The sequence below is a fragment of the Microtus ochrogaster genome, chromosome 15 (assembly GCF_000317375.1).
Source record: "Microtus ochrogaster isolate Prairie Vole_2 chromosome 15, MicOch1.0, whole genome shotgun sequence".
NCBI lineage: Eukaryota > Metazoa > Chordata > Mammalia > Rodentia > Cricetidae > Microtus > Microtus ochrogaster.
In genome coordinates this window covers 17018957-17046018 of record NC_022017.1, presented here as the reverse complement: position 1 = coordinate 17046018, position 27062 = coordinate 17018957, and the positions used below count along the sequence as shown (strand labels likewise).

The window sequence follows — 27062 nt, the reverse complement described above, 5'->3', positions numbered from 1 at the left end:
CTAAAAAAGAAAAAAAACCTAATTCCAAAAGTGTTGTGGAATATTCTTATATTCTTTTACACTGTGTGAGGATATGTCATTGTGATTTGTTTAACAAAAGGCTAAATGGGTAAGATTTGGGGGGCAGAGAGAATGCTGGCAGAAAGAAGTTGGAGTCACCAGCCATGTACAGAGGAAGCAGGAAAGCAATCAACATGGGCAGAACAGAGTAAAGGTAATAAAGCCAAGAGTCAGAAAGCTCATTAATAGAAATGGGTTAAGTTATAAGAGCTAGTTAGAAACAAGCCTAAGCTATCAGTCAAGATTTCAAAATTTATAAGAAGTCTCTGTGTGGTTATTTGGGAGCTGGCTGGCAGGACAGAAAATTAAAAAGAAAAATTATTTCTTTTTCTTTTCATCTAAAACATGGGGGTGAGGGAGCTGTTAATAGTCAGAGTTAATATTTCGATTACCTTTATACTAATGGTGCCTAAGAGTGCTTGGGCCTTAAAAAATGCTTAATAATTCACAACTATTTGGTTTAAAGGAATGAGCCAAATGAGTGGCATGCAATAGAATAGAGCATGGCACAAACATCAACTTGGTTTTCTGTTCCTATATCAATCTAACTTCTTGAGAAGTTTAAATGACTGTATATTCATTTTTTGAAAGACAGTGGTAGCATACACACATATTGGCCTGCACATCCGGTTTTGTTGAATAACACCCTGCACACTCAATCGGGAATGTTCTCTGGGAACACCAGAGTGCTTCTTGCAAAAGGACTTTTAAAAATCTGTTTCCACACAAGATAGTGAGATTAAATGATCCCACAGCAGGAAGCATGATGCTTTTGTCATTCAAAGATGACATGGGGGGACAGCACGACTTACTTCTCCCCAGTCCCCAAAATTCCATTGTGGACAGGGTCCGGAGCCACAGTGATTTGACTCTGGGGGCTTAGAGGCCACATCACAGTAAGAAGCACTGTGCCCATCTTCATCCTGGCAGACCACAGCCCGGCGCTGAAGACCTCCTGCACAGCTTCGGGAGCACTGACGAGGACAGAACAGAAATACACAGGGCACACTCACTCCACCCAATGAGGAAGGTGCTCGACACAAAGCAAGGTCAGAGGTCAAATCGCCCATGTGGGGCCCCAATTTCAATCAAGAAAATCTGTCAAAATCACTCGACTTTTTACAAAGGGCTTCATTAGAATTTTTTTTTCTTTTGATGAAAGCTTGGCATGGTAGTGCATGAGCTTAATCCCAGCACTCAGGCAGAGGTAAAGGCAGAGGCAGGCTGATCTCTGTGAGGTCCAGGCCATCCTGGTCTACAGAGTGAGACCCTGTCTTAAAAAAAGATAAATAAAAATTGTTGATGAAAAGGAGATCTTTCAAATTTGCATTAAAAATGATCCTTCACTCTCAAAATAGATGCTAAGTAAAAAGAAATGGACGGTTTACGGTCTCACTGGGAAGGCATTTTAGAATAGACATGCATTGTCACTGGCCCTTCACCCCTGGCTACCCTCAGTCTCTTCTGAAAGGAGCACTCACAATCCCCACACTCTCAAGACCGGCACTAGCCTCCTGACTGCCGCCTCAGCAAGGCTCTGTTTCTTCCCAGCATCCAGTCTTACCTATCACAGGCTTTGCCCTCTTTGGTATGATATGGACTCTAATCAAGAGGCTTTCAAGTGGGTTCCTTAGTAATCAGTGTGGTTAGTGATTACCCTGGGGGCTTGTACTCTGCATCAAAATGCTTTCGGCCTTTGAAGAACTGAGCTATTGATCTTCAGATAACATTCACGTTAAAAAACATTTGATGTCATTACACACATATCTGGGAAAGGACTGCAATAGGATTCAGTTACAAAATTAGTATAACTCAATAAAGACAGCTTACTGCTCCCCACGGGCCTGTTCTCCACTGGTTTCCTCTGATTGACAGGTGGACCCCCTGGTTTTGATTCTCTTCTGGTTTATGAATTAATGGGTTATTTCTGCCTGGAAACTGGCTTGGCTGCTCGGAGGAGCTGGGGAAGTGACTGTATGGGGGCGGGCAGGCTGCCAGGCTACATTCTTGTTCAATCACAGGACGAACTTCAGGGTCACAGAAACTCTCATCAACCGGCTGGTGGTAGTTCATGCAGAAAATGCGTCGAGTGGTTTTCCCATGTCCGCAGGAAGCTGAGCACTGATTAGAAAGGCAGCCAGCATTATAATGTAATAACCCGCATTAATATCCAACATTATATTTAAATATTCAGCGCCTGCTTTCTCACACGCATGCTTACCGGTGACCAGTTCCCTGCCTGCCATTCTCCACAAGGGCTGAAGCAGAGGGTCACTTCAGCAGGCCGGGGCAAGTGGGCACAATGCGACTCATCGGCCATCCCATCCTGGGCATCGCGGCAGCTCACATAGCGGGCCTGACTGCCCCTTCCGCAGGACACAGAGCACTTTAAAAAGCCAAGTGATAGTGGGATGGGCTTAGTCACACCCCCACTTGTTACCTGGAGCCGCTCTGTCCCACAATACCAAGCTTTCCAGGAGAGCACAGAAGAGGAGTAATATCTCCTGCATCAGATACACATAAGGCAGTAATATTCTCCACTTTAGATAATGAGTTTTACAAGTCAGATCTAATCACTTGAATGACCATAATATTTAAAGCAACATTTAATCACATGTCAAAATTAAAGGTTCTGCAAACATTTTGTGTAAAATCATCATTAGATATTATCAAAAAATAACCTTGAAAGCTCTGTAATAGAAGGCATCTGATCCCATAATTTAAAACCTGGGATTAGAGCAAGATGAAACGGCTGATCCATAACAGCTTTCAATTAAAAAACAAAACAGCATGAAAATGTCTGCAGTTGAGACAAGCTGATAACTGCCTATAACATAGCCACTGCTCATAGCTATCTGGACCATAGGCCTTATCTTCATTTTACAGACTAGAAAACGCACCCTGAAGGGTCACTTCCCTGCACAGAGACACAGGCTCACTAAAAGGATGGCCATGATTTTATCATTCCACGACCCAAATCTAAGCCCTGTAAATCCTCCATCCCATCAAATACCCAAGAATGATGCTCACATTAAAGCTGACAAAACTGAGCAACTGCTTTTACACGAGTGAAGCCTCCACAGCAGACATGCGGGGTCACTTACTGGGGTCCAAGATCCATGGCGCCACTGGGTTGCCTTTCCCAGGGGAATGGCCGGTAAGGAGGATGCCCCAACTTTTGGAACAACCAAGCAAGGTGCAACCATACATTCCTGTTACGGAAAAAACAAACCTATTGAATCCCATCTATCTCTTTAATCTGCCATATATGAAATTCTGTACGGGGTTTCCTTTTTCAAATTCAGAATGCAACAATTCTGTATGCTGAAATGTAAATGGATGACCTAGGTTCTCCCTGGCTGAGACACTGCTAGCAAGAGGTAATACCGGGTAGGAAGGCTACATCCCAATCCTTTGGACACCATCCTATCTGACCACTGAAGGAACAAAGTCCTTCAAAACAGTCCTATCGTGGACCATTCTGAAGGAGGGTATGGCTGTACAATGAAAAGAACACTTTTGCAAGTTCATGGGATTCACACAGACACCATGGAAGAGGGGGAATGTACAAGTTAAAGCAGATAGAGTGGAGCACGGCATGCCAAAACCGAGAAGGACACGTTCTGTGTGCAGAAGGTGTTTCAGGGTGTAAAAGACATATATCGACAACCCTTCCACTTCATTACTGTTTCTGCTCCTGATCCATGAAGAGACCGCCTTTACCTGTCTGTCGCTGGGCCGGCTGGCTTCCTGGCATTCTCTGTCATCTAGCATGGTGCCAAAAAGCTCGCTGACACACTTCACAGCACGCATTTGGTACCCGTGTCCACAGGAGGCTGTGCACTGAAAGGAGACCACAGGTGCCAAAGACAGTTTCCAAGGGTTACAGAAACGCCCACTTTCTTAGTGAACAGAAAAGATATATATATATATATATATATATATATATATATATATATATATATATATATAAAACATGTACTCTTAGTAGCTGTTCAGACTAGCACTTGGTATCAGATTTGAGACCTATAATTAGTAAATCGAATTGACATGCCTATTTATTCAAATCCATTGTACAGGTATCACCTAAACACCACAGTTAACAAAATGCACTATAATCAATGTATTTTCAAAGTTGCCACCATAAAAATGTTAAAAGAGACCTGCTATGCTGTTTGTGGAGACAACACAACTTTGGTTATAAAAACCTGCCCAATGTCATATAATAAGTGAAGTTCCTTATCTATAAGGAAGTATGTGTTAAGGAAATTAGGGGAGTCTTCCATCAGCCTTGGCAGCCTCCTTGGGTCTGAACTCCCCACCTTTACTTGTTCTAACTGTTGTTCACCCCAGGGCCTCCCAGTAAGACTCCCAAACCCAGGAATAGCAATGTAAGCACAGATACTGGAGATATTTACACACTCTTGAAGTTGCTAAAAGCACGTGTTTTCAGCATTTTAGGTTAAATTAAATTAAAAAACAAAGCTGAAATATTAAGCAAGGCAAACCTGTCAGCAATTTCAAAATTCTACTGATATTGGACTGCATTTTCAATTATTACTTTACATGTTTGTGTGTATGTGTGTATACAAACACATGCCATTACACATGTATGGACATCAGACAGTCCATTTTCCCTTTCCACCTTTATAAAAGTTCCAGGGATCAAACTCAAAATATCAATCTTTGGTAGCAAGGGACTTTATCCATTGAGCCATTGTCCCAGCTCCTCAGATGTCAACCCACATTTTAAAGAATCTCCCGAGGAGAGGGTGGACTATTGCATAACCTTTCTGACATTCCCTATACAGACGGGCAAAAGCAGAGACGGTCCCATCATATACTCACAGGACCCCAGGGGCCTACATGCCAAGAAGTGCATGCCCGGAGCTCACAGGGTCTCAGGGACTCGGGCTTGGTACTGGCATTACAGAAGCCATCGCTCAGGGGGTCGTCACTCAGCTGACACCAAACCTGCCGCTGCTGCATTCCCTTTCCACACGTGGCAGGACACTGGGAAGTTAAAACAGCTGCATCACAAAGTGACACAAAGATCTGGAATGTTTGCCCCCTAGTCCTCAAGAGCCATTCACTGGACAAACCAGTGGCCTGACATCTGCCACTTAGGCCCTGCTGTGTGATGTTTTGACGGTATTACAACCACAAAGGTTGCTTTGACTCAGAGGGCAGAGCTAGCCACTAGCTGATCAAAGTTAACCATGGAGGTTTTAGAGGACCAAGGACAGATTGGGAGCAGTAAGGCCATAGAGAGAGCTTCAGCCCTTTTGGACAGAGGTCACTGGTTGCTTTTCCACCGATTCTCTGATCATTCAGGTTCTTACCCGAATACATGACTCCCCAGTTTTTACTGATAAAAAATAATAAATAAATGCATCAAAGTCCCATTAAAATGTCCATTTGTTCTAGCAACAGAACTCCAAAGCTAGCCTTTGAGGAAGTAATGCTTGCACTGCTGCTTTTTATGAAGTTGGTTAGAGACTAAATCTCAGCAAACATCACTGCTGGCCTGATAATTACAAATAGTAGAAGAACTAGGTAGTTTTACTTTTTTAAAACTGCTTTTATGATAAACACATTTGAATCTTACAGTCTTGGACTGTGAGTTTCCCTAGCAGGACATGACAGCAGTTTTTCTACGGCACGTGTTCAGTGTTACCTCGCTCCACTCACTAGTAACCCAGCTGGGGCAAGGAAACTCATTGCAATTCCCAAGCATCACCCGCGGAAGCACTTGGCACTGTCGGTCATCAAGGCGGTGGCCAAAGCCATTTACACAGTAGGACTCTCGAGTCTTCTCCCCGCCTCCGCAACTCCGAGAACACTAATTAAAAACAAAACAAAAGCAGTGGCGTTTAGAAACAGGAAAAAATAAATCAAAATTTTAACCAAGATACCCTTTTAGAGAAATAGAAACATTTAGCTGGTCAAAAGAGAGGCATTTTTATTTTACCTGGGACCATTCTGAATAATGCCACCTCGCTAAAACACAGCTGCCATGGCACGGCTCTCGGGTCGGGGGTTTGAGCTGGTCGCCACAGTAGTGGTCTTCTACCGGAACAGTCTGCCCTTGACGAATGGAGTACTTCATGCAGTGAACGTCGAGGGTCCTGTAGCCTTGGCCACACTGGGATGAGCATTCGCTTTTGCCTGTGATGTGCCACCTAGAGAAGATGTTGCTGCATTTAGGAGCAGGGCTTATGGATATTGATTTAAAACAGATTCAGGGGCTTGGGCATAATTCAGTTTTTAGAACTTTTAAGAGCTTATGGATAATCCACTAGAAATTATTTGATAAATCATTGAATTAAGTACGAAAAGTTCTCGTATTGGGTCTTTTGTTGTATTCTCTGCAGGAGAGCTGGCCCCCTGCTGCCAGAGGGCTGGCTATGAACCTGACCAGGAGGTGACTGACTTTACCACAGGATGCCAGGAGCCTGGTTTAGCATCCGGAAGTGAGGATGATCTTGAACAGATACTTCCTTTCCTGTTATTATTCAACAAAAGCTAAAAGATGAATATAAACTGTGAAAACTGCTTTCTTTTAACAAAAACTCAGATCACTCCGTCACATTTTAAAATAAAACCACATTGAATCAAATGTCCACGCTGAGTTATCAAACAGTTTGAGTACTACAAGTAGTTGCCTTGGTTTCTAATCATTTTCATAACACTTTGCACCTGGAAGGCCAAGCAGGAAGTCTGTAAGCTCAGGGATAGCCTGGGCTACATAGTGAGACAGTATCTCAGAAAGGTTTTTTTGTTTGTTCACTTGCTTGCTTGCTTTGACCCAAGTCTGTTGTTACAAAGTGTGATTCAGTGGCGTTCCTAGGACCTGGGAGCTGCTGGGTCAAGGAAGATGCTGTCTAGTCTCAATCTGTATGATACAAAAAGTGTCAGAGTGTGTGTTTGCAGATCTATGGTGATCTGTGTTACTCTAGGAGGGTGGCTCAGCCCTAAGGGTGGGGCGTCCACAGTGGGGTTCTGTGTAGTTTGCTGTCTTCACAGGACCCGGGAAGCAGATTGAGATGAGTAGTCAGTATTGGCTCAGCATAGGAATGTTGACCTCAAGGTGTGTTTTCAGATATAGTCAGCTTATAAATGCTCTGCTCTCTATTGTTAAACAGAGTGCATGGGAAGATGATAAAACTCAGTGTAGGGTTCATAAGCAGCTTTCTGAAAAATACAAAAGCTTAGAAAAATAAGAATATAATGTCCAATGAATTAAAATGTGTTTTATGAAAATAAAAAGAAAAGTTCTTGTATTGGAAAATGAGGCTCAGAGATTGGGTTCCAATGGTTTAAACGTGTGTGTGTGTGTGTGTGTGTGTGTGTGTGTGTGTGTGTGTGTTTGAGAGAGAAAGAGAGAGAGAGAGAGAGAGAGAGAGGGAGGGAGCAGGGGAGAGAGAGAGAGAGAGAGAGAGAGAGAGAGAGAGAGAGAGAGAGAGAGAGATGGAGCAGGGGAGAAAGAGAGATTTTACAATCTTCCAAATGAAATCTTAGTTGTTCTAAAGCTATATATGTACTAATATAATATGTATATATATACATATGTGTGTGTGTGTGTGTGTGTGTGTGTGTGTGTGTGTGTGTATAAACACTGTTTTGGGTGTCACTCAAACAGCTGGTGGCAACTTTGGAGGTGTGATCTAGAACTGCAAGTTTTCTTGAGAGCATATGATGTTGATCAAGACTGGCACTCACGGGCGACTAAAGACTCCATGGGATACACTGACTCCCAGGCCAAACCTTGTTACATGAATGGGAGTTGGAGGCTGGGAATCTTAGCACAGCAATTTATATACAGGCTTTGAAAGCTGGTAAAATCGTTTTCTTGTAACATATAGCACAACCTCTGGTTAACTCCTGCATTTTCTATTTAGAAATATTTGTGAGCAAATATTTTTCATGAAGTAAAAGGAGTAACTCTGGCCAAATTATCCCAATGGTAGTCTAGAGTTTATCACGGAATATGCATACCCCAGTCTAAGGAAGCATGAGGCAGAGACCTCCTTTCCTGAAAGGACCCCCCTGTGCTCCATGCAACTCCACTAGCCATTCCCACAAGCTTTTTCATGTGCCTTCGCACGACACAACAGTACATTCAAATTCCCAAGCTTCATGTGCGAAGAAGAGATTTGGCTATCTCTGAATATTAAACATCACCACCGCAATGTAAATTTAATAGGAATATGGGGTTTTTGAATCATTGCTTTTAGCTTATATCAGTTTGTTAACCTGTTACCCACACAAGCCTACACACTCACACACAAACCCTTAAGAAATTTAGAATTTGGGGTAGAAGTACCAACTTGCTTACACTTCTCTTAGGAATATTAATATATTAGTTCAATTCCAATGTACCAGGGAACTCAACCTATATTTTTTTCATTCTCAAATATTACTTATTGGATCCTAATATCAGTGGGTATTACAAAGTCATGCTACATGGACTTAGTATTTCAAATCTTGAAACCACGGACTTCCAGATTAGAATTTTTCTGAATTTACTTTACAGACTAAATTATCCCTATTGTACACAAAATTTGAGACCTACACATGGGTATTTCACTAATATCATTAATTCAAAAGTCACATGAAATACTGAGCATGAACACGAATTAGTGAGTCTGACATATTCTAAAGGACAAGGCAGAGGACAGATGTTAATGACTGCTGGCTCTGTGGGAGGCACTGTGCAGCACACCTTATCTAATGATGAGTCCATCTCCATTACACACCAGTTCTCTTTACCTGAGTTCACAGTCTGCGTTGCACTTTTCCGTCACAAGCAAGGGCAGCGGCAAGTGGCCACAGCTTTGATCGGACACGACTGCACGGTCACTCTTACGAATGCAGACAATTTTCCTCCTACGAAGACCTTAGCCAGAGTGAAATGAAAATTAAGAATTAAAGAGAAGTCTATACAAATAGGTGCTCCATAGTCATAAAAACGAGCCTACATGATTCAGGTAGGAAAGCAGAAATGTTAGGTATTATTCCCAGGTCACTGGGACATCAGTGTTGTCAGGAGTTCCTTTTTCTAAGCTGAATCCTCAATGGCTGGGGAAGCCAAAAGGAAGATGGGCCGGGTAAGGGGGTAAGTGGAACAGCGGGGATTGGAAGGCACGGATGGTGTGTTATTACTAGATCATCGTCCCCATAAATAACTTCCCCATGGGTACTCCTACAGTGTTATGACAACCTGCATGTCAGGTAACATGACACTTATGTGAACTGACTGGAGGGGAGACGGCCTGTGACAGTTCCAATCAGCGCTCGTACTTTCTCTCCTCCAGAACAGCACTGCCCATGTGGGGCCGACCTTTCAGACTGGACTCAGGAACGAGAAAGCTGATTACAAGAAACCCAAAGATTAGTAGTTCCATAGGCTTTGCAAGACAGGAGAGGCGAGGCCTGGGCATGGGTAAGGGCTATGATTCCCTCTGTATGACAGTGGAATGTGGAAACATGTCATCGTTTATTCGCCAACATTCACGGAATTCACAGCGAGAAGAACGAGCTCTCGTGTGCACTGCTGGCATCAGCTGGTCATTAAGGATCAGAACTAGCCTGCTAGCTATACACACGTGTCGAAAGACACAAGCACTCATAGCAGAGCAGCAGGGAAGAGGGAGGGGGCGGGGTGAGGAAATAGGGATATCCGGTTCTTTCTGTACATCCACTGTTTGCTGGGACTAAAGCTACTCCAAAAGTAAGGTCTGCTGTTGTTTCCGTGGTGTGGATGATCTTAGCTACACAGAGCAGGACACGGCAATGAAGCCCAAAGTTTAGACTGGTCAACAATGTCCTCAGCTCACCCCATGCAGATAGGGCAGCTGTTTCTCTACAGCACAGCCACAGCCAAAGCAACTGGTGCCCAAAGTCAGGGCACCGTGAATCCGCATCATCCTCAGAGTCCGAGCAGTCCGTGACATGATCAAATTTCTGCTTTGTGAATGCTCAACTTTGAACTCCCAGTTAACTAGTTAACTAAACACGAACATGTGCTTATCTCAAATCTCTCCTAAGCCCTTTTTAAAATAAATACAAATGGTTTTGTAGAAGCATATATGTAAAGGAGCAAAAGAAAAGAAAGGAAACAGAAGAAAAGAGGAAATTGTGAAGACGAAAAGCAAAGGATAAAAGCCATTATTGGAGCCAAGGAGGAAGAAGTCATCCTTGTGAATGTATGAGGGGTGGAAAATGAAGAATAGATGAAAAGTCGTATTGGAAAGATAGCCACCAGTGGAGCCCGTGAGTCACGAATGTCATTTTGTACTTCCTCTAACTATAGTAAAACCAAATGATACTAGCCAAATTAATTTTAATGATGCTCATATTTAAACCTAAGCATATAAAATCTGATTATTTGAACATACTAATATACAAATTATTAAAATATATTTTCATGTCTTCTTCCCTTTTAATCTTCAAGATCCAGTGGGTAGTTCACGCATGGAGCACATTGATACAGACTGGCCACACATGGCTGGTGGCTGCCATACTGGACAGCATGGGGCTAGAGAAGAGGAACCCGAAGACACAGCACAGAAAAGCTAGGTCACCCTTGACAGAAACGGGTTGATGAAGGAAGACACTCTCATATGGGGTGACCTCCCAGCTCACTGCACTCTCTGTGCCCCCCTGGATCCAGAACAATTTCATCTTCCCCTCACGTGACCATGACCATGGAAGGCAGGAGATTTTTCTTTCTTGGTGTACTGTTCCCTAAGAAAGGATGGTCAGCTGACTTTAGGGTCTTGTCCCACTGATTCGTGGGGAAGTGATTTTAGTTCTTAAATATTAAAAAGCATTAACAAAGAGTTCAGGAAGGCTCAAAACACAAGAGAATCAATGAAATCTATTTGGCTACCAAACAAGGAGGCCAAAAGACAAGACACTATAAGGTTCTAATTTGAGAGGCTTTGCTTTCAAGCAATACAAACTTTAGGCAAAAAAGCTGCTGAGAAAATCATCAAAAAATTTTCAAGACTCTGTTTCGAAAAAGATTGACATATTCCCAGGAAAATGACAAGAAAGAACACCACATCAAGGAACCCACGCAGGCAGCCAAGGAAGCTCTAGTGGATGTGCATTGTTGTCAAGGACCAATGCCCGAGGGCCCTGGAAACTGGCAATGCCTTCCTCTGGTCCATGCGCAGATGTTGACAGAGTGTAGACAAAGCGCAGACTGAAGCTTCCTTCGCTAGATAGTTACAGCGAGAGACTGCTCCTCTACAGAGGCACCCCTGGAGACTGGTAACCCCTTCTCCCCATGGGCATAGTTAAACATGCTCAGCTTCCTAGTTGCTGCTGCCCCACCAGGCACAGCAGGGCTCCACCCAATCCCAGCTTCTCAGTGCTTGTGTCTGTGTCTGTCCTGCCTTCATCTCCCTGTTTCCCCAGTTGGGTTTCTAGAAGGAAGCCACACAGCAGTGCATCCTGTTCTCTGACATCATTAGAACCAAGGAAACAAGTCATAAAGCTTCAAGAGTGGAAAATGTCCCATGCAAGCACAGGGAATCACAAGGCAAGTGGAAGAGAAGACCAAAGGGCAAGGCCTTCGTGTACCTAAAGAGAAGTCATCTATCTAGAATTCCCACCAGTCAAAGAATTGGGCGAGTGTAAGAACTGAGTGGCAATATTTCAAAGACAGTAAGTCCCCACAAATGACCTTTTCTTCTCCATACCATACTGAGGTCTGTTTCCCATAATGGTGGAGGTGGGTATAAAAGAGGACACATGCTGGTCAATGGTGGCACACGCCTTTAATCCGAGCACTCAGGAGGCAGAGGAAGGAGAATCTCTGTGAGTTCGAGGCCAGCCTGGTATACAAGAGCTAGTTCCAGGACAGGCACCAAAGCTACAGAGAAACCTTGTCTCGGAAAAACAAAAAAAAGTGGGGGGACTCACAAAATTAAGAAAAACTCAAGCGAATTCCCCAAATAAGATTGAAGTGGTATTTAAAGGGGGCATTCACAAAATGAGCGTAAAAGAACATAAATTCGTGAGCACAAGATCAAAGAGTAATAATGCAAAAATAAAGAAAAAATAAGAAAATTCTAAAATAAAGTGCACAGCTGTTCTAAAATCTTGAATCTAATAATCTCTTTCGGAATGCAGAAAAACAAGCCACAAGCCACAAGCCACAGGGCTACACAAAGAATCAAATCATAGTATGTAAATAAAAAAAAAGAAGTTCCCATCTTTCTGCTCATAACCTCTCAGAGCTCTTCTTTCCATGGGGAATCTATTCTAGAATCTTTCTGTTCACCTGCTGCTTGGTTTGGACCCACGTCCGCAGCCACACACCTGTTTACACACTCAGTGCAGGACGGCTGGTCCCACATTTTCAAACCCCACTTGTCTTCTGCTAAGTTCATCCAAGGCCTCTTTGTCAAAAGGACTCCTTGAACTTCCCCAGTGCCCTGGTCAGATTTCTGTCAACTCGACACAAGCTAGAGTCATCTGAGAGAGGGAGCCTCAACTGAGAAATGCCCCTAAGACAGGCTTATAGCGATCTGTGGGCAGGCACTTGACTGAGAAATGCCCCTAAGACTGGCTTATAGCGATCTGTGGGGCAGGCACTTGATCACTGATTGAATGGGAGGCCCCAGCCCTTTGCCAGTGGTGCCTTTCCTCCCCAAGTTGCTTTGGGTCAGGATGTTCTACCACAGAAGAGAAACCCCAAGACACAGAGATTTTCCAGTGCACTGTCTCTACTCTAGCACTGACCCCAGTTGATCTGGCGTCTCCTATTACTGTGTCTGTCCCGAGACGCCAGCCCACACAGTGACAGGACACCATTTCCTGCAGTCGTCTTGAGCAGCCCGCTGCCAAGAGATGGAGGCAATGCCTTTTCCCGGTTAGCACCGCTGTTCCTTTGACATTCGTCAGGTGAGATGACAGGATGATTCTCATCAGCCAGGCTCCTGCCTCTGCACCCACCTTTTCTCATCCACATACTGTCCTGAGCCTCTTCCCTCTAATCCACTGCAACCCTTCATATCCCATTCTATATAAACTCTACGCCTTGGTGTCCACACTAAAACTCCTACCGCCTTATCTGAGGAATCCCCTTGAATAGCCATGCCACTGCATTTACATGGAGATCCTTATGCGTGGACTATATCGGAGTACAAAATTTAGCTCTTAATAATAACCTGAGCCAGCCAGGAAACGGTAGTGCCTGCCATTAATCCCAGCACTCGGGAAGCAGAGGCAGACTGATCTCTGTGAGTTCGAGGCCAGCCTGGTCTACAAGAGCTAGTTTCCAGGACAAGCTCCAAAGCTACAGAGAAACCCTGTCTCGATAAATAAATAAATAAATAAATAAATAAATAAATAAATAAATAAATAAAATAACAACCTGAGCCAAAACAGTCCCTCAATAAATATTGCCTGCACTGAACATAGCATTATATCACAAACCACCCACTATTACAGACTACATATGACTCCACTGTTTCCATCTTCCCCTCTGCTATCTCTCTTCTTGCTTTTCTCTTTTCCCCTCTGATCCTTTCAGCTTTGCATGCCATGATACAAATGTATCTTCTCATGTCCAAGCAAGGGAAATAAAATGAATGTTTGACATTACAACAGTAAGAGACAGATGGAGTCTTAAAAGCAAACTGTGTGGAGGGGAGCAACTGGGGCAGGGGGTTGGTACTACCCTGGAAAGCTACAGGGAGAGGAGAACACAGACAGTGAAGAACCATGAAGACAGCAGCGTTGATGGGAGAGTCAAGAGAGAGCAAGTTGGAGGGGGCAGAGAGGGCACGATGCAGGTCTGAATGCTCCGTCTATGGAAAGACTCATTAGCCAGCCAGACTTAAGAGGAACCAAACAATACCAGCATACATCAACTTGGGTCTCTTATTTAAGGCCAGGGTACCTTGGCACATTTTGGGACAGTCTTGCCACGGCCCATATGGATCCCAGGAGAACAGGTCACTCCTCTCCTCAATGGGGATGTTGAAGGAATAGCGCACGTCAGGGTTGTATAAGTTACCTACACATAGCACCTCAATAAAATACAGAGGAACAGACAATTAATTTATAAAAGACATACTCTTAAGACATTGCTTTTACAGCTAACTATGTTAAGCACTTAACTAGTATTCTAATAAGACCACGACCAAGTCTCGCCGCTGCCTACAGGCCGTTACCTGCAGAACAAGCTCCGCTTCCAGCCGGTCAGTGCTATTAATTCTTTCAATCGAGTTGTTTGATCCACTGTATTCGAAGATAGCTCCCTGGACGTTGATTTCTTTCTTTGCCATACTTACAACAAAATTTCCATTCAGAAGAAAGTTCCCGTGCGTGTCAGATAACGCTGTAAAACAATGTGATGCAGTTCATGAAATGGTAGATCCGGCAAACAGGATGGTGTTAACTTTCCTCACTTTTAAACTCAACTTCTTTACCTGAATCTAAAGAAAGTAAATACAAATCGATGCTAAGGAAATCAACTACTTTATTGCACCGTGGTCTCTAACCTGCGAATAAGAAAACTTCAACAAAGCAGCCAAATATATTATTAAGACAGATTTGCCCTACGCTGTTGTATTCTAGAACCTCCTCAGAGGCATGAAACAGGAAGGACACAGGACAGGAGAAGTGGGAGGAACTAGAGCACCCACCAATCAGTCATTAGAGAACATAGGACAGTCCATCTGCAGGTCATTTATGCTCATTGGGAACAAATGTGCAAAGCCTTAATTTCAAGGCCAAATTTCTAAATGAAGTAAGTTAGCCCTTTGGCAATTTCATAATGGACACGATGCATCCTGTCTACTCGCCCTGCCTCTGCCCTCCCAATCTACCCCCTCTCACTCCTGTCTACTAGTCCTTTGGCCTGGTTCATGACTTTTGGGTTGGTTTCATGGTCCATTCAGCCAGGGCCATCTGTGTGACCACTGAGTTGAGATCAGAACAGAATCTTAAAACACTAGTGGTGTTCACCATCCCTCACAGAAATGGCCACAGTTGTTCACAAAGAGGCTCTTGATCGCCACTGATACATGTGACTGTTTTCAAAATAACATCCCTACCTTCCTTTAGGTTCACACCCCTTTCCATTTTCTTTCCTATTGGAATTGACGCAAGCCCAGTGATGGTTAATATTATCAACTTGATCATATCTAGAATCACCTAGAAGGCCAGCTTCCTGAGAGGGACCATCTGGATTAGGTAAGGCACTAGCCAGGTCTGTGAAAGGTCATCTTGATCAGGTTTACTGAGGTTAGAATTCCCTGACACTGAGCAGCACCATTCCCTGGACTCAGATCCGATCTGCACAAGAAGGAGAATGCTAGCTCTGAGCACAAGCAGCCTTCATCCTCTGCCCCCAAATGTGGCTGGACTGTCACCAGCTGCCCTGAGCTCTGTTGCCAGGACCTTCTCTCCATGACGGAATATACTCCTGAAATGTAAGCCCAAACTAACATGCTTCTCTTTCATTTCTTCTGTCCAGGTATTCTTATCACAGCAACAAAGTAACTAAGATGCCTGTCATACACGTACACTTGTATATATCCACATATATACTATAAACATATACAGATATGAAACAAGACTAGAATGTATTATTATATGTTATTATTACAAATGATAATATATTGTTATTATATGGGATATACTAGTAGCCTGGTCTTGTTTCATATCTGTATATGTAAATAGATTATAAATGAAATCCATAGCAGTGCAGTAGAGGAACTCCCATTGGTCGCCATGTGGTCTCACACAACCTCAGCATCAGTGCAGTAGAGGAACTCCCATTGGTCGCCATGTGGTCTCACACAAACCTCAGCATCAGTCTCATCAGCTACGCATCAGAGCTAATAAAACTTTCAGCCACACCAGGCAATTAGCCACAATCAGATCGGGAAAGTATTTGTAGAAGTTACATAAATCATACAAGATTAGCCTTTTATGTTTAATTCTCAAGACCCTAGAACACTCTGTATTTTATAATAATAAACCCTATATTAACCAAGTGTGTCTCTCTTGATTGTTTTTTTTTTTTTTACTTGAGTTAAAATTTCCGTGAGACCTGAAAAGGAATCTTGAAGAAAATAAAGAGTTGGCATCGGGCCTCACCCAATGCACACAGGTTACTGATGCTGACAGCCGAAGGAACTGTGCAGATGACACTAACGAACAAACCAAGCTTTACACTTGTCCCGTGGAACAGAAACTCCTCTGTGTAAGGGGATGAGCTTTCTCTAATGTACACAATGTCCACGTGCCTATTGAAGGGACTTTTGGTGACATGAAACTCTCAAACAATAAATTCTTTTAAAAAAATCTTCCTTGGGCATATACCCAAGAGAGGCCCTATCATACAACAAAAGTATATGCTCAACTATGTTCATAGCAGCATTGTTTGTAATAGCCAGAACCTGGAAATAACCTAGATGCCCTTCAATGGAAAAATGGATGAAGAAAGTATGGGATATATACATATTAGAGTATTACTCAGCAGTAAAAAACAAGGACTTCTTGAATTTTGCGTACAAATGGATGGAAATAGAAAACACTATCCTGAGTGAGGTAAGCCAGACCCAAAAAGAGGAACATGGGATGTACTCACTAATATTTGGTTTCTAGCCATAAATAAAGGACATTGAGCTTATAATTCGCAATCCTAGAGAAGCTAAATAAGAAGGTGAATCCAAAGACAAACATATAGGCATCCTCCTGAATATTAACCTTCATTAGGCAATGAAAGAAAACAGAGACAGAGACCCACATTGGAGCACCGGACAGAAATCTCAAGGTCCAAATCAGGAGCAGAAGGAGAGGGAGCACGAGCAAGGAACTCAGGACCGCAATGGGTACACCCACACACTGAGACAATGAGGATGTTCTATCCACAATTCACCAAGGCCAGCTGGCCTGGGTCTGAAAAAAGCATGGGATAAAACCGGACTTGCTGAACATAGCGGACAATGAGGACTACTGAGAACTCAAGAACAATGGCAATGGGTTTTTTGATCCTACTGCACGTACTGGCTTTAGGGGACCCTAGGCAGTTTGGATGTTCACCTTACTAAACCTGGATGGAGGTGGGCAGTCCTTGGACTTCCCACAGGTCAGGGAACCCTGATTGCTCTTCAAGCTGATGAGGGAGAGGGACTTGATCGGGGGAGGGGGAGGGAAATGGGAGGCGGTGGCGGGGAGGAGGCAGAAATCCTTAATAAATAAAAAATAAATAAAATATAACAATGAATTCATATCAAATTATAAAATGCCAAAAAAAAATCTTCCCGTGACTCATTTCTTGATTTTCCTCATTGTTAGAGTCAAGTCTCCACGTTACTGTGCGCACAGCCCTTTTTTTATAAGTCAGACTAAAGTCTCCATGTTACTGTGTGCACAGCACTTTCTTTGCTAGAACATCTCTGACTTTTATACTTGGGGAGAACCCATGGACTATTCCCAGGAAGATATGACCAGGTTGATTATTTATCTACATTTTAGCAGCACACATCTCTGGCTACAAACCGAGGCAAAATGTTTAAGTAGAAGAAAAATAATAGCAATTAAATACAACAGGACAGAAAAGTAAGACCATTGCATTCAATTCTATTTGGGAAATGTCTTGCATTCATGGCAATCAAAGTGACACCGCATAAAGTCAATCACTCTTAAGTGAAGAGTTCAACGGAATTTAGCATATACATATACTTGTGTGAACAAGTCCAGCTGCTTGTTATTGTAAAAGTCTAAATTTTCACACCAAAGAAATCCTGAACCTATTAAAAAGCTATCCCCTGTAGACTTGACTCGATAATGTCATATATTCTTTCTGACATTAACTGTTCATAACAAAGTCATATGGCTAGTTGTATGTATTAGTTACATGGGACAATATTTAAATCAAATTAATTTAAAGCAGAAAAATTGCCTCATCAGCTACACATCACCACTTGGAGGAATTAGAAAATTCAGGAATTGGCTCATTGTGGGGAGAAAAATCTTTGTAAATACCTTCACATATTTCTATCTAAGCAGAATTCTCCAAATCTGAAAAATATTTTTTAAAAGATAACAAAAATGTATCTATACTCGAGAAATACACAATAACCACATTCAGTGACATCTCAAAATATGAGGCTAGTTATTTACAGAACTTGAAATAAATCTGCATTCAAGTACTTTCGCCACATGGTTAAAAAAAAAAAAAAAACTCTTACGGAAAGTCGGAGTGCTACAGTGAGCGTCAGAAAGACTAGAATTTTACTCTGAATACACATACAACTGTAACTGAATACCAACTTTAGTTACCTAAAATACTATAATGGAAAACAAAAACTAATTTTTCTATTATTTCCTTTTTTCCTTCGAATAGGGTTTATTTTGTGTAGCTTAAGAAGAACATATGTCTAAAGGTGTAGAAAGAGCTCCATCAACCGCAGACCTCTGAGAAATTACACACAAACCACACACCAGCTGCTGCTTACTACATGTTTACCAAGGTAGTTGTCATCTTCGGGTCTTCCCGAATAGCTGTGCTGAAGGATCTCAATGTTTGTTGCCCCTGCAGGAATCTTGACGACAATATTGTATCCTGCAATAGAATTTCGGACATGTAAATTTTATAAACACAGACATTTCACCAACTATTACCACCAAGTGCCTGCAAGACTGGAATGGCACAGCCACACTTTTCACTTCTTCCTAGCCTTTAAAATGTGATGAAGTGGTTTGTGATTTTCCATCTGAACCAACACTTAACACTATGCAAGAGTGAATAAAGGCAACCACCCAAATACACTGACCTTGAGGTTCAGAATCTTAGGATTTTATATTTATTATTGTATATGTTTGTATCTGTGTGAGTGGGATGGGGGTGTCTGCAGAGACCAGAAGAGGGTTTCAAATATCTGGAGCTGGGGCTAAGGCAGTTGGGAGCCACCTGATGTGGGTCCTGAGAACTGAACTCGGGTCTTCTGCAAGAGTAGCAAGGATTTCTGAGCCATCTTTTCACCTCCAACCTCGAGATTCTTAAAGTCCAACAGTTCCTAATTAGTTTTACTACTTCTGAAATTCTGAGTATAGAAAATGTTTACCTTGAGCCCACACATTTTAATCCAGGATTTCAAATGCTATTTACAAATCTAGGGCTATCAATATAATTGGCCTCTGACATGATGTTTAGGAAGACTGAGTGGCAACAGATTTTATATTGAGAAACAGTAATAGAAAATTTATTTTTTTATTAAACTTTTAGTTTGTACCTCTAACTAGACTCTCCATATTTACACCCAAACTTTACATTAGTTTTTAAAGTCTACCAATATCTGTTACAAGGAAAGTAAAGTTTACTGAAGCAGGATGAAAGTAATAACTGTAGTTTATTGAATCAAATTTCACAATATTGGCACTGTTTGAAGAGGAAATTCAGTATAAAATACACATTAAATAAAAAGAAAAAACTTTTCCTGTCATTATTCCGAAAAATACTCTCATAGCTAGCTAGCTAGATACCTCAGGGAAAGCACAGGACTTAGCATGCTCTAGAGATGTTATCCCAGGATTTTCCTTGTCCCTTTTTTAAAAAATTAATTCCCTCAGTTTAGTACATGAATAAGAGCTGTAATTTTTTTATGCATTAAATTTGAAAATACTGTCCCATGATTACATAAAGATGATGGTGCCAGAACGCCTCTAGGCTTTTGGAGCAACCTAACTTAATTTTTTAAAGTGTCTCAACTTAAGCATAAAGGTGACAGTTTGACTACTTTATGTATAGTCTATCTTATAATCTCCAAGAATAATTTTAATCCGGAGAACTCTCACCATAAAACAGCCTCATCAACTTCTTCCCTGAGTCTCCAGTACCATGATGCAAGCAAGTCCATTGTACCAAAAAGATGCCAGAATGGAGGTAGCCACCAGGGGGCAGATGTGGTAATTTTTTTTTCCTACCCTGTAAATGGTTTGCTCAAGGTTTCCCATAGGTATGGGAACGAGGAACACAGCTTTCTCCAGGTTAGGTTTTCAGTTCTAACTTGATATATGTGGTTTTGTAATATGAAATATTTTTTTTGTCACTGTGGTCAACCACAAGCCTGTGTTATGGTTACCCAAGGGAATCCAAGAATGTAACTCACATGAAGTCATCAGTAACAAAGAGAAAAAGAACATCTTGGGAACACACAAGCCCATCTCCAGTACATTAAAATATGAAATGCTCTTTGCTTCTCATATAGATAAAAATTTAAAAATGGAGTCTTAAGTTATACCCTTTCATCGGAATAGTTACCAGCAGCATCTTAAGATCAATCGTATAAACATACTTTAATGCTGAAAAATAATACTGTAGGAATTAAGTTTTTACTGTACAAGGGAAGTTTTAAAGTCTTCTGTAACAATATTAAAAGAGGGAGAATTTCCCGAGGAAAGTTTAGAATTCAAAATGTCGGAGGTGGCCTTAAAACAGCTTCAATTAAAATTGAAATCATTGCCAAGTTCCCACTGAACTATATCACACATGCTGCTTGGGAAATCAGTGAGGTGGCAATTATGAGCCAACGTTTAGGTTAAAATTTTCTCCCTTTACTTTCAGACAACATTTTCAATACAGCAGTAAAAACAAACACAACACATAGACCAGTTATTGCCTTGCAGAGAGAAGGGAAAAGGGAGGGAAGGAGGGAAAGAGGGAAGGGGGAAGGGAGAGAGGAAGGAAGGAAGGGTTTCAAGTATTAAAATCATTAAAAGCAAGTTTCCCAGAAAAATCATAAATATACACATTCTAACTTAAAAGAAACATCATGAAAAGGTTTCCAAAATTTGGAGAAAATTCACACAATATGGTCAAATACTACTGGATTTATTGTTTGATTTTCATTAATGCATCCAATTGTTTTATTAAAAATTAGATTCAGGGTTAGGGATGGTCTCAGTTCTGAACTGGGCTGAACATGCAAGAAGTCCTAAGTTTGGCCCCAGTCCAGCACGAGCCGGGCATGGTGCATGCCTGCAGTCTCAGCACTGAGAAGTCAAGGGCGAGAGGTCGTAAGTTCTAGACCTGTCTGGGATACACTGGACCTCATTTCAAAAACAGAGACAACAAAACATAGAATCAGGTTTGTCTTGGGGAAGTGAATTATTAATTCAAATAACATACCCGACTCAAGACTTATTCTTTACATTTGGAGATTTTCACTGACAATCATTCTGGACTGAGGACTCAGACTACACATTTCTGCTGTACAACAGAGATTGTACACTAGAGCGCTAACTCAGAGAAAAGGGGAAATTGGAGGCAAGTACACACAGCTTACCATAATGGGCACTGTTGAAGACGCCCGCCAGAGTCTGGCATGAAGAGTTATCTCCACCACATACTCCACATTTGTCTCTCTTGGCCTTGGAGTTTAGCACATGATCACAGCCAGCTTGCTTCAAAACACAATCATCATGATTCATAGCGTCAAAGTGACTACTTATGTGCACGGCGCTTTAAAGTATACAAGGTTCTCTTCAAAAGATGATTTCAGTTAGCAGAGGTTTGCTGCAACAGGAGTCTCTCTGAGCATCTACCAAACCAGGTGGGCAGTGACATGTGAACTGTGTTCACAGGGTTTAGGAAGCAGTGTGTTTAAAGGGTTTACAGAATTTTTTAAATTAATATCTTCAGGTAATAACTCGAATTCTACATTGGGACAGACAAAGATTCCTATATTCCCAAATCATTTGAAAACCATAAATTAGTGCTATAGAGATGATTCATCAGGCAAGAGCACCGGCTGCTCTTCCGGAGGACCTGGGTTCGATTACCAGCACCCACAACCATTTATAACTCTAGTTCCAGGGGATCTGACACCCTCTTCTGGCTTCCACAGGGAACAAATACATGTGGTATACATACATACATACATACAAGCAGGTAAACCATCGATACACAAAATAACGTTTTTTAAAAAGAAAACCTTTAAAGAGAGATAACTCAAAAAAGATTCATTGGGATAAGAACCACATTAGAATAGTCAAAAAAAGGTGTTGTTTGTATGTTTTCTAAAAAATATTGTGGCTTTAGAACACTGGAAATAAAGCATGTTCCAAATAAACATTTGAATGAATTTCCCCCAGTTTAATCATCAGCAAACTGTCTACTAAGGATTGTCCTAGACATTTCAGAGAAAAGTGCAGTCCCTTTCCCCAGGCGCCCTCTGCACATGACATGGCCGTTGCGTTTATGGACTAGACCTCTAAGCTGGGTAACCCAAAGAGAAAGGTTCACATGCCACCTGGACTGGGTTCTCCACCTGGACTGGGTTCTCCACTAGCTTATTTACGTAGTGGGATGGTGGGGCAGGGAGTGTGTACCAGAGCATGGCAGGGGAGCGGGAAACTGGTTCTCTCCTTCCATCTCGTGGACTCCAGGAGCAGAACTCCAGTTATTAGGCTTGGCAGCAAATGTCCTACCCGTGGAGCCATCCCATCCCCCTGCCATATGTATGTTTTTGATACAAGAGGCAAATACTTCCATGATGAAGACTTACCCATGTATTTTATGAATGGCAAATGCATCTAGACATTCAGATCATCTTTGTCATATTTTGTTTCATTTCATTTGGCTGTGTTGCTTGTTTAAATATGACATATGATTTGGGGGCCATAGAGTAATCTTTTTGTACTATTTAATGTATTTCTAAAATGTAAGCTAAGTGTCTTAGAACATGTCCTAAGGCCTTTGGGTGCAGACTATTATCACTTAGGCAACCAATGCATGGCTACAAGGAGATGTAATTAGACATATTAAGCTCCCCTTCAATCGAAGAAACGGCCTCACAGCAGCGCGCTTGCTGTCTGGACAGCATTCGCTGTTTTGATGCTCAGACTCCACCTGCCTTCCTCAGATCGCCAACCATCTGAAGCATATGTCTTTCCATGCATGCCTCTTTCATTTATTGAGAAGCCTGCTGGTGGTCCTGCCTCACATCTTCTAACCAAGGTCATTCTAAAAAGGACCATAAAGTGCAAAGCAAACCTCATCGCTTCTTCCACTTCAAAATAATATCTGAATCTCTAAGGAGTTCCGATGAAAATTACACATCAAATATCTTCCTGGTCCCAGTTCCAACCTGAGCACTTACTTCCTTACATGTCTAAAATCTTATCTCTAATATCTGTTCATATCAAGTACTCAACACTGCCGTTACATGTCTAAAATCTTATCTGTACTATCGTTCATATCGAATGTTCAATACTGCCGTTACATGTCTAAAATCTTATCTCTAATATAATTCATATCAAGTGTTCAACACTGCCGTTACATCTCTAAAATCTTTTCTCTAATATCTGTTCATATCAAGAGCTCGACACTGCTGTTTGAACAGGAGAAATAAGAGTCACAGGACTAGAGAAAGGGAGGGGATGCTGGTTAGCCGTCACCATAGAGGTCACATCTGAAGTAGTAAAGGCACTTTTTGTACCCTGAAGTCTATTTTCTTCTACCTTTTAAAGAAGGTGACCCCATCTTCATGCCGACTCTAAATACAACTGGCAAAACAAAATCAGCCACCTTATGCATTTTAGGCTGCTTTTGTTTTATTTTTGAGGCAGGATCCAGCTATCTAGACCAGGCTGGCTTGCCTCGGCCTCCTCTACCAGGATACAGGTGTATACCACGACAATACAAAGTTAACCACAGTCCTAGAGATAGCATGATCTCAAAGATTACTTTAATGGCATCCATAAAACAACTCTGAAGGAACAGAGACAACATTGGTTACAGAAGTAGAAAAAACGCATTGTTCACCAATAGAAACACGAAGTTTACTTACCCTACAAAGGCCCTGGACACAGATGTCACTAGTCTCGGTCCCACAGGGTGTACCATCAGCCACTCGGTCCTTCAGCTGGTAGAAGCTGGTAGTCCCAGCGACCCGGCAATAGAGTTTACAGCGATCTTTTATGGCAACTGCAGAAAGAAGAATGCCATTTCGGATGCAGAACAATGAGGCTCCGCGTTTCTACACGGCAAAACGGTTTCCTATGGAAGCAATTGCGCTACTTACCCCCGCTGTACTTGGGCAGCCACCTCACATTAGCGGGGAGGCCGTGGATGTTGACATGTTTACCATCAAAGTCGGAGCACTGCTTTTCGCGGAAGTCTTGCTTGCCTTTTGGACATGAATCAGTGTTACATGATCGAAATTTCATCCTGCGGCCCACACAGTACCTTCCTCCGTTTCTTGGCCTAGTCAAATTCATTACATTTTAAAGCGCATCAGTAAAACATCACCGTGGTCATCTATTTCTACAACTGCCCATTTGCCTCCAGGACCAGAAAGGCCACTGACGCTCTTTTAACATTATAGGTTGAAGTAGAAATACACAAACGGGTTTTAAGTGGTTTTCTGGCAAACGAATCAGAAAAATAGCAACCCCTTCTCAAGTAGACCTGAGACCAGGACACCAGAAATAAGTCTCAGTTCTGACAGGATTAGCAAGGACTAATGGTGGGTCTTTGTTTTCAAACTAAAAAATGTTGTCTAGTGAGGTACAGACAACAAAGAAACTTAGGTGACAAGGGAGACATACCCATTGTTGTCATACTTGAGTGGGGTGTGTGTGTGTGTATATCTATATCTATCTATCTATCTATCTATCTATCTATCTATCTATCTATCTATCTATCTACACATATATACATGTATATATGTATGTTATGTATATGCTTGTCCCTGCAATAATTTATTCAATTTATTACTGGAAATAAACCCCAGAAGTTTTCAGGGTAAAAATAATATATAATTTACCTAGCCCAAAATTTCAATGATCTGTAAGATTGATTCAGAGTGTGTTGTATCCCTGTGCATTAAAAATGCTCACTGATATGACTGTGCAGAGTGTCACCTGGCCCATGACTTGTTACATATAAAATAGAAATACTTAAAATCTCTCTGGATCTTGGCATGCCTTCGAGTTGGATGAAGAGAGATGATTGGGCACTTACTCGGCTGAGACAGTGAGGCGTCCAGAACAGGAGCAGAGGAGGGAAAGGAGGCACGTCAGATTACAGAACAATAAAGAACTAGTGACCGAGTGGCCCATCTGGGCAGCAGAGTCAAAACACAGGAAGAGGGGCCTAGGGCCTTTCATTTGAAACACAGTAAAATGAAGACAGATCGACCATTCACATCTCCTTAAATCACACCGAAGCAGAAAACAAAGAGTACGGAGGAAAACAGCTGTCTCCACGCAAATTATAAAAGTTCAGTTTTTTTGTTTGGCATTGTTTTTTTTTAAGCCTGAATCTACAAAGTTACAAAGCAGTATGGTTTAAAGTATTCCACAGTGATTCCGAATCTCTGAAACTTGCAGACTGACCTCCAGTGTTAGAAGTGAACGGAACTGACTTTTACTTTCGGGTCCTTGAGATAATCTTAATCTACAGTGAATAAAAAGACATACTCGGGGCGATCACAGAGCCTGGTTGTGCTTTTAATTCCACCTCCGCACGTCCTTGAGCAAGAGCTGTAGGGTCCCCAAGGTCCCCATTCACCATCCACAGGACGGGTCTCCATGTCTCTGGTCACACACAGCCCACGGTGGCAATGCTATGAACACAGTAAGCACACAAAGAGCAATGGCTTGTGTGCATCTAGTTAAAGCATCAGCATCATTGTAACAGCAGCAAGAGAAGAGCTGTCAACTAGGTACAGCAAATGTCAGTTCAGAAGTGAGGCTACATTTAAGCCTGAAAGCATTCCCTGTCTACCCGGTACCCAAGGCTGGAGGAATGCAAAAGGAATGTAATTATTTCTCTTGTTTTTGAAGTTTAGAAACTATCCCATTTATATTAGCTCCCAAAGCAGTGTTTTTCATAATGTCATCACAATTGTTGCATAGAATATCTCTCTCTCTCTCTCTCTCTCTCTCTCTCTCTCTCTCTCTCACACACACACACACACACACACACACACACACACACACACAACTCAAACATACGAATAAACCTAACTGAGGAGATTAAAAAAAATCTCTACAATGAAAAATGTCAGGATTTTGAAAAAGGAAGTAGGGGAAGGCACTAGACAATGGAAAGACCTTCCATGACGCCAGACTGGCAGAAGTAATATGTTAAAAATGGCTATGTTACCAAAAAATAATCTACATATTTAGTGCAATTCCCATCAAACTTCATATATTATTCTTTATAGAACTAGAGAAAACAACCCAAGAGTTCATATGAAGTTACTAAAGACCACAAACAACAAAAGCAATCCTGAGAAGGAACAAAGTTAGAGCTATCATACAGCCTCACTTCAAATTATACCACAACATGCTTAATTCATGGGCAAAAGATATTTTAATGCATTTAGAATCACTAAAGATTTGAGAAAACCAGTTAACACATTCAATTATGTTCAATTAAAGTTCAAGGAAGAAAATATATGCAGTAAAAACATTATGTAATTGAGGGGCCTGTTGACATATTAGCATTCTGACATTTTAATCTATTTTAATAATAAGAATAAAATATGTATGCCCATGTAATTACTCATATAAATATCTATAACTTAAAACCCATCTACTAGTTATAGGAACAAAATTAAATTTATTCGTTTAATTCTGTTGATAGTATACTCTATCCAACACACACAGCAATAAAATCAACTTGACTAGCTGTGCAATGGGTAGCAGCAAATCACGAGCAACGGTGCACTGCAGAGCAGCTTCCCATTCCAGACACTCTGGGTACAGGACTCACCCTTTGAGAAAACCTACCATCCCAGGACCACAGCTCGTCCCGTCTGCCAGCGGCATGTGCTGTGTGCGACAGCCCTTGTGGACACCTTCTGCACTCGTGCACCACAGGCGCCGGCATTGTTTCTGCAGAGTAACAACAGGCAGGGGAGCCAGAGCAGGTGTCAACATCCAGACCAGATCTGTGTGGCCCAAACCCATCTGAGCTGCTTCCTGGCTCATGGCTGAAGCTAGACGTACGTTGAAAA

At 41.9% G+C, this 27062-nt stretch overlaps 1 protein-coding gene across 1 annotated transcript in view; it reads right to left on the bottom strand.

Annotated features, from left to right (window-relative positions):
- The window catches only part of Adamts20 (ADAM metallopeptidase with thrombospondin type 1 motif 20), a 120255-nt gene that overhangs the window by 45036 nt on the left and 48157 nt on the right, over positions 1 to 27062 (bottom strand). The window contains exons 11-27 of the mRNA XM_005354301.2: positions 26836 to 26940; positions 25519 to 25664; positions 24120 to 24301; positions 23886 to 24022; positions 21381 to 21498; positions 18563 to 18658; positions 14253 to 14419; positions 13979 to 14108; positions 8833 to 8959; positions 6032 to 6242; positions 5738 to 5902; positions 4909 to 5073; positions 3784 to 3903; positions 3165 to 3272; positions 2282 to 2446; positions 1891 to 2181; positions 873 to 1034 (exon numbers count right to left, since the gene is read on the bottom strand). Of these exons, the coding sequence (XP_005354358.1) occupies positions 873 to 1034; positions 1891 to 2181; positions 2282 to 2446; positions 3165 to 3272; positions 3784 to 3903; positions 4909 to 5073; positions 5738 to 5902; positions 6032 to 6242; positions 8833 to 8959; positions 13979 to 14108; positions 14253 to 14419; positions 18563 to 18658; positions 21381 to 21498; positions 23886 to 24022; positions 24120 to 24301; positions 25519 to 25664; positions 26836 to 26940 (2595 nt within the window). The remainder of the gene's footprint in view (positions 1 to 872; positions 1035 to 1890; positions 2182 to 2281; positions 2447 to 3164; positions 3273 to 3783; positions 3904 to 4908; positions 5074 to 5737; positions 5903 to 6031; positions 6243 to 8832; positions 8960 to 13978; positions 14109 to 14252; positions 14420 to 18562; positions 18659 to 21380; positions 21499 to 23885; positions 24023 to 24119; positions 24302 to 25518; positions 25665 to 26835; positions 26941 to 27062) is intronic.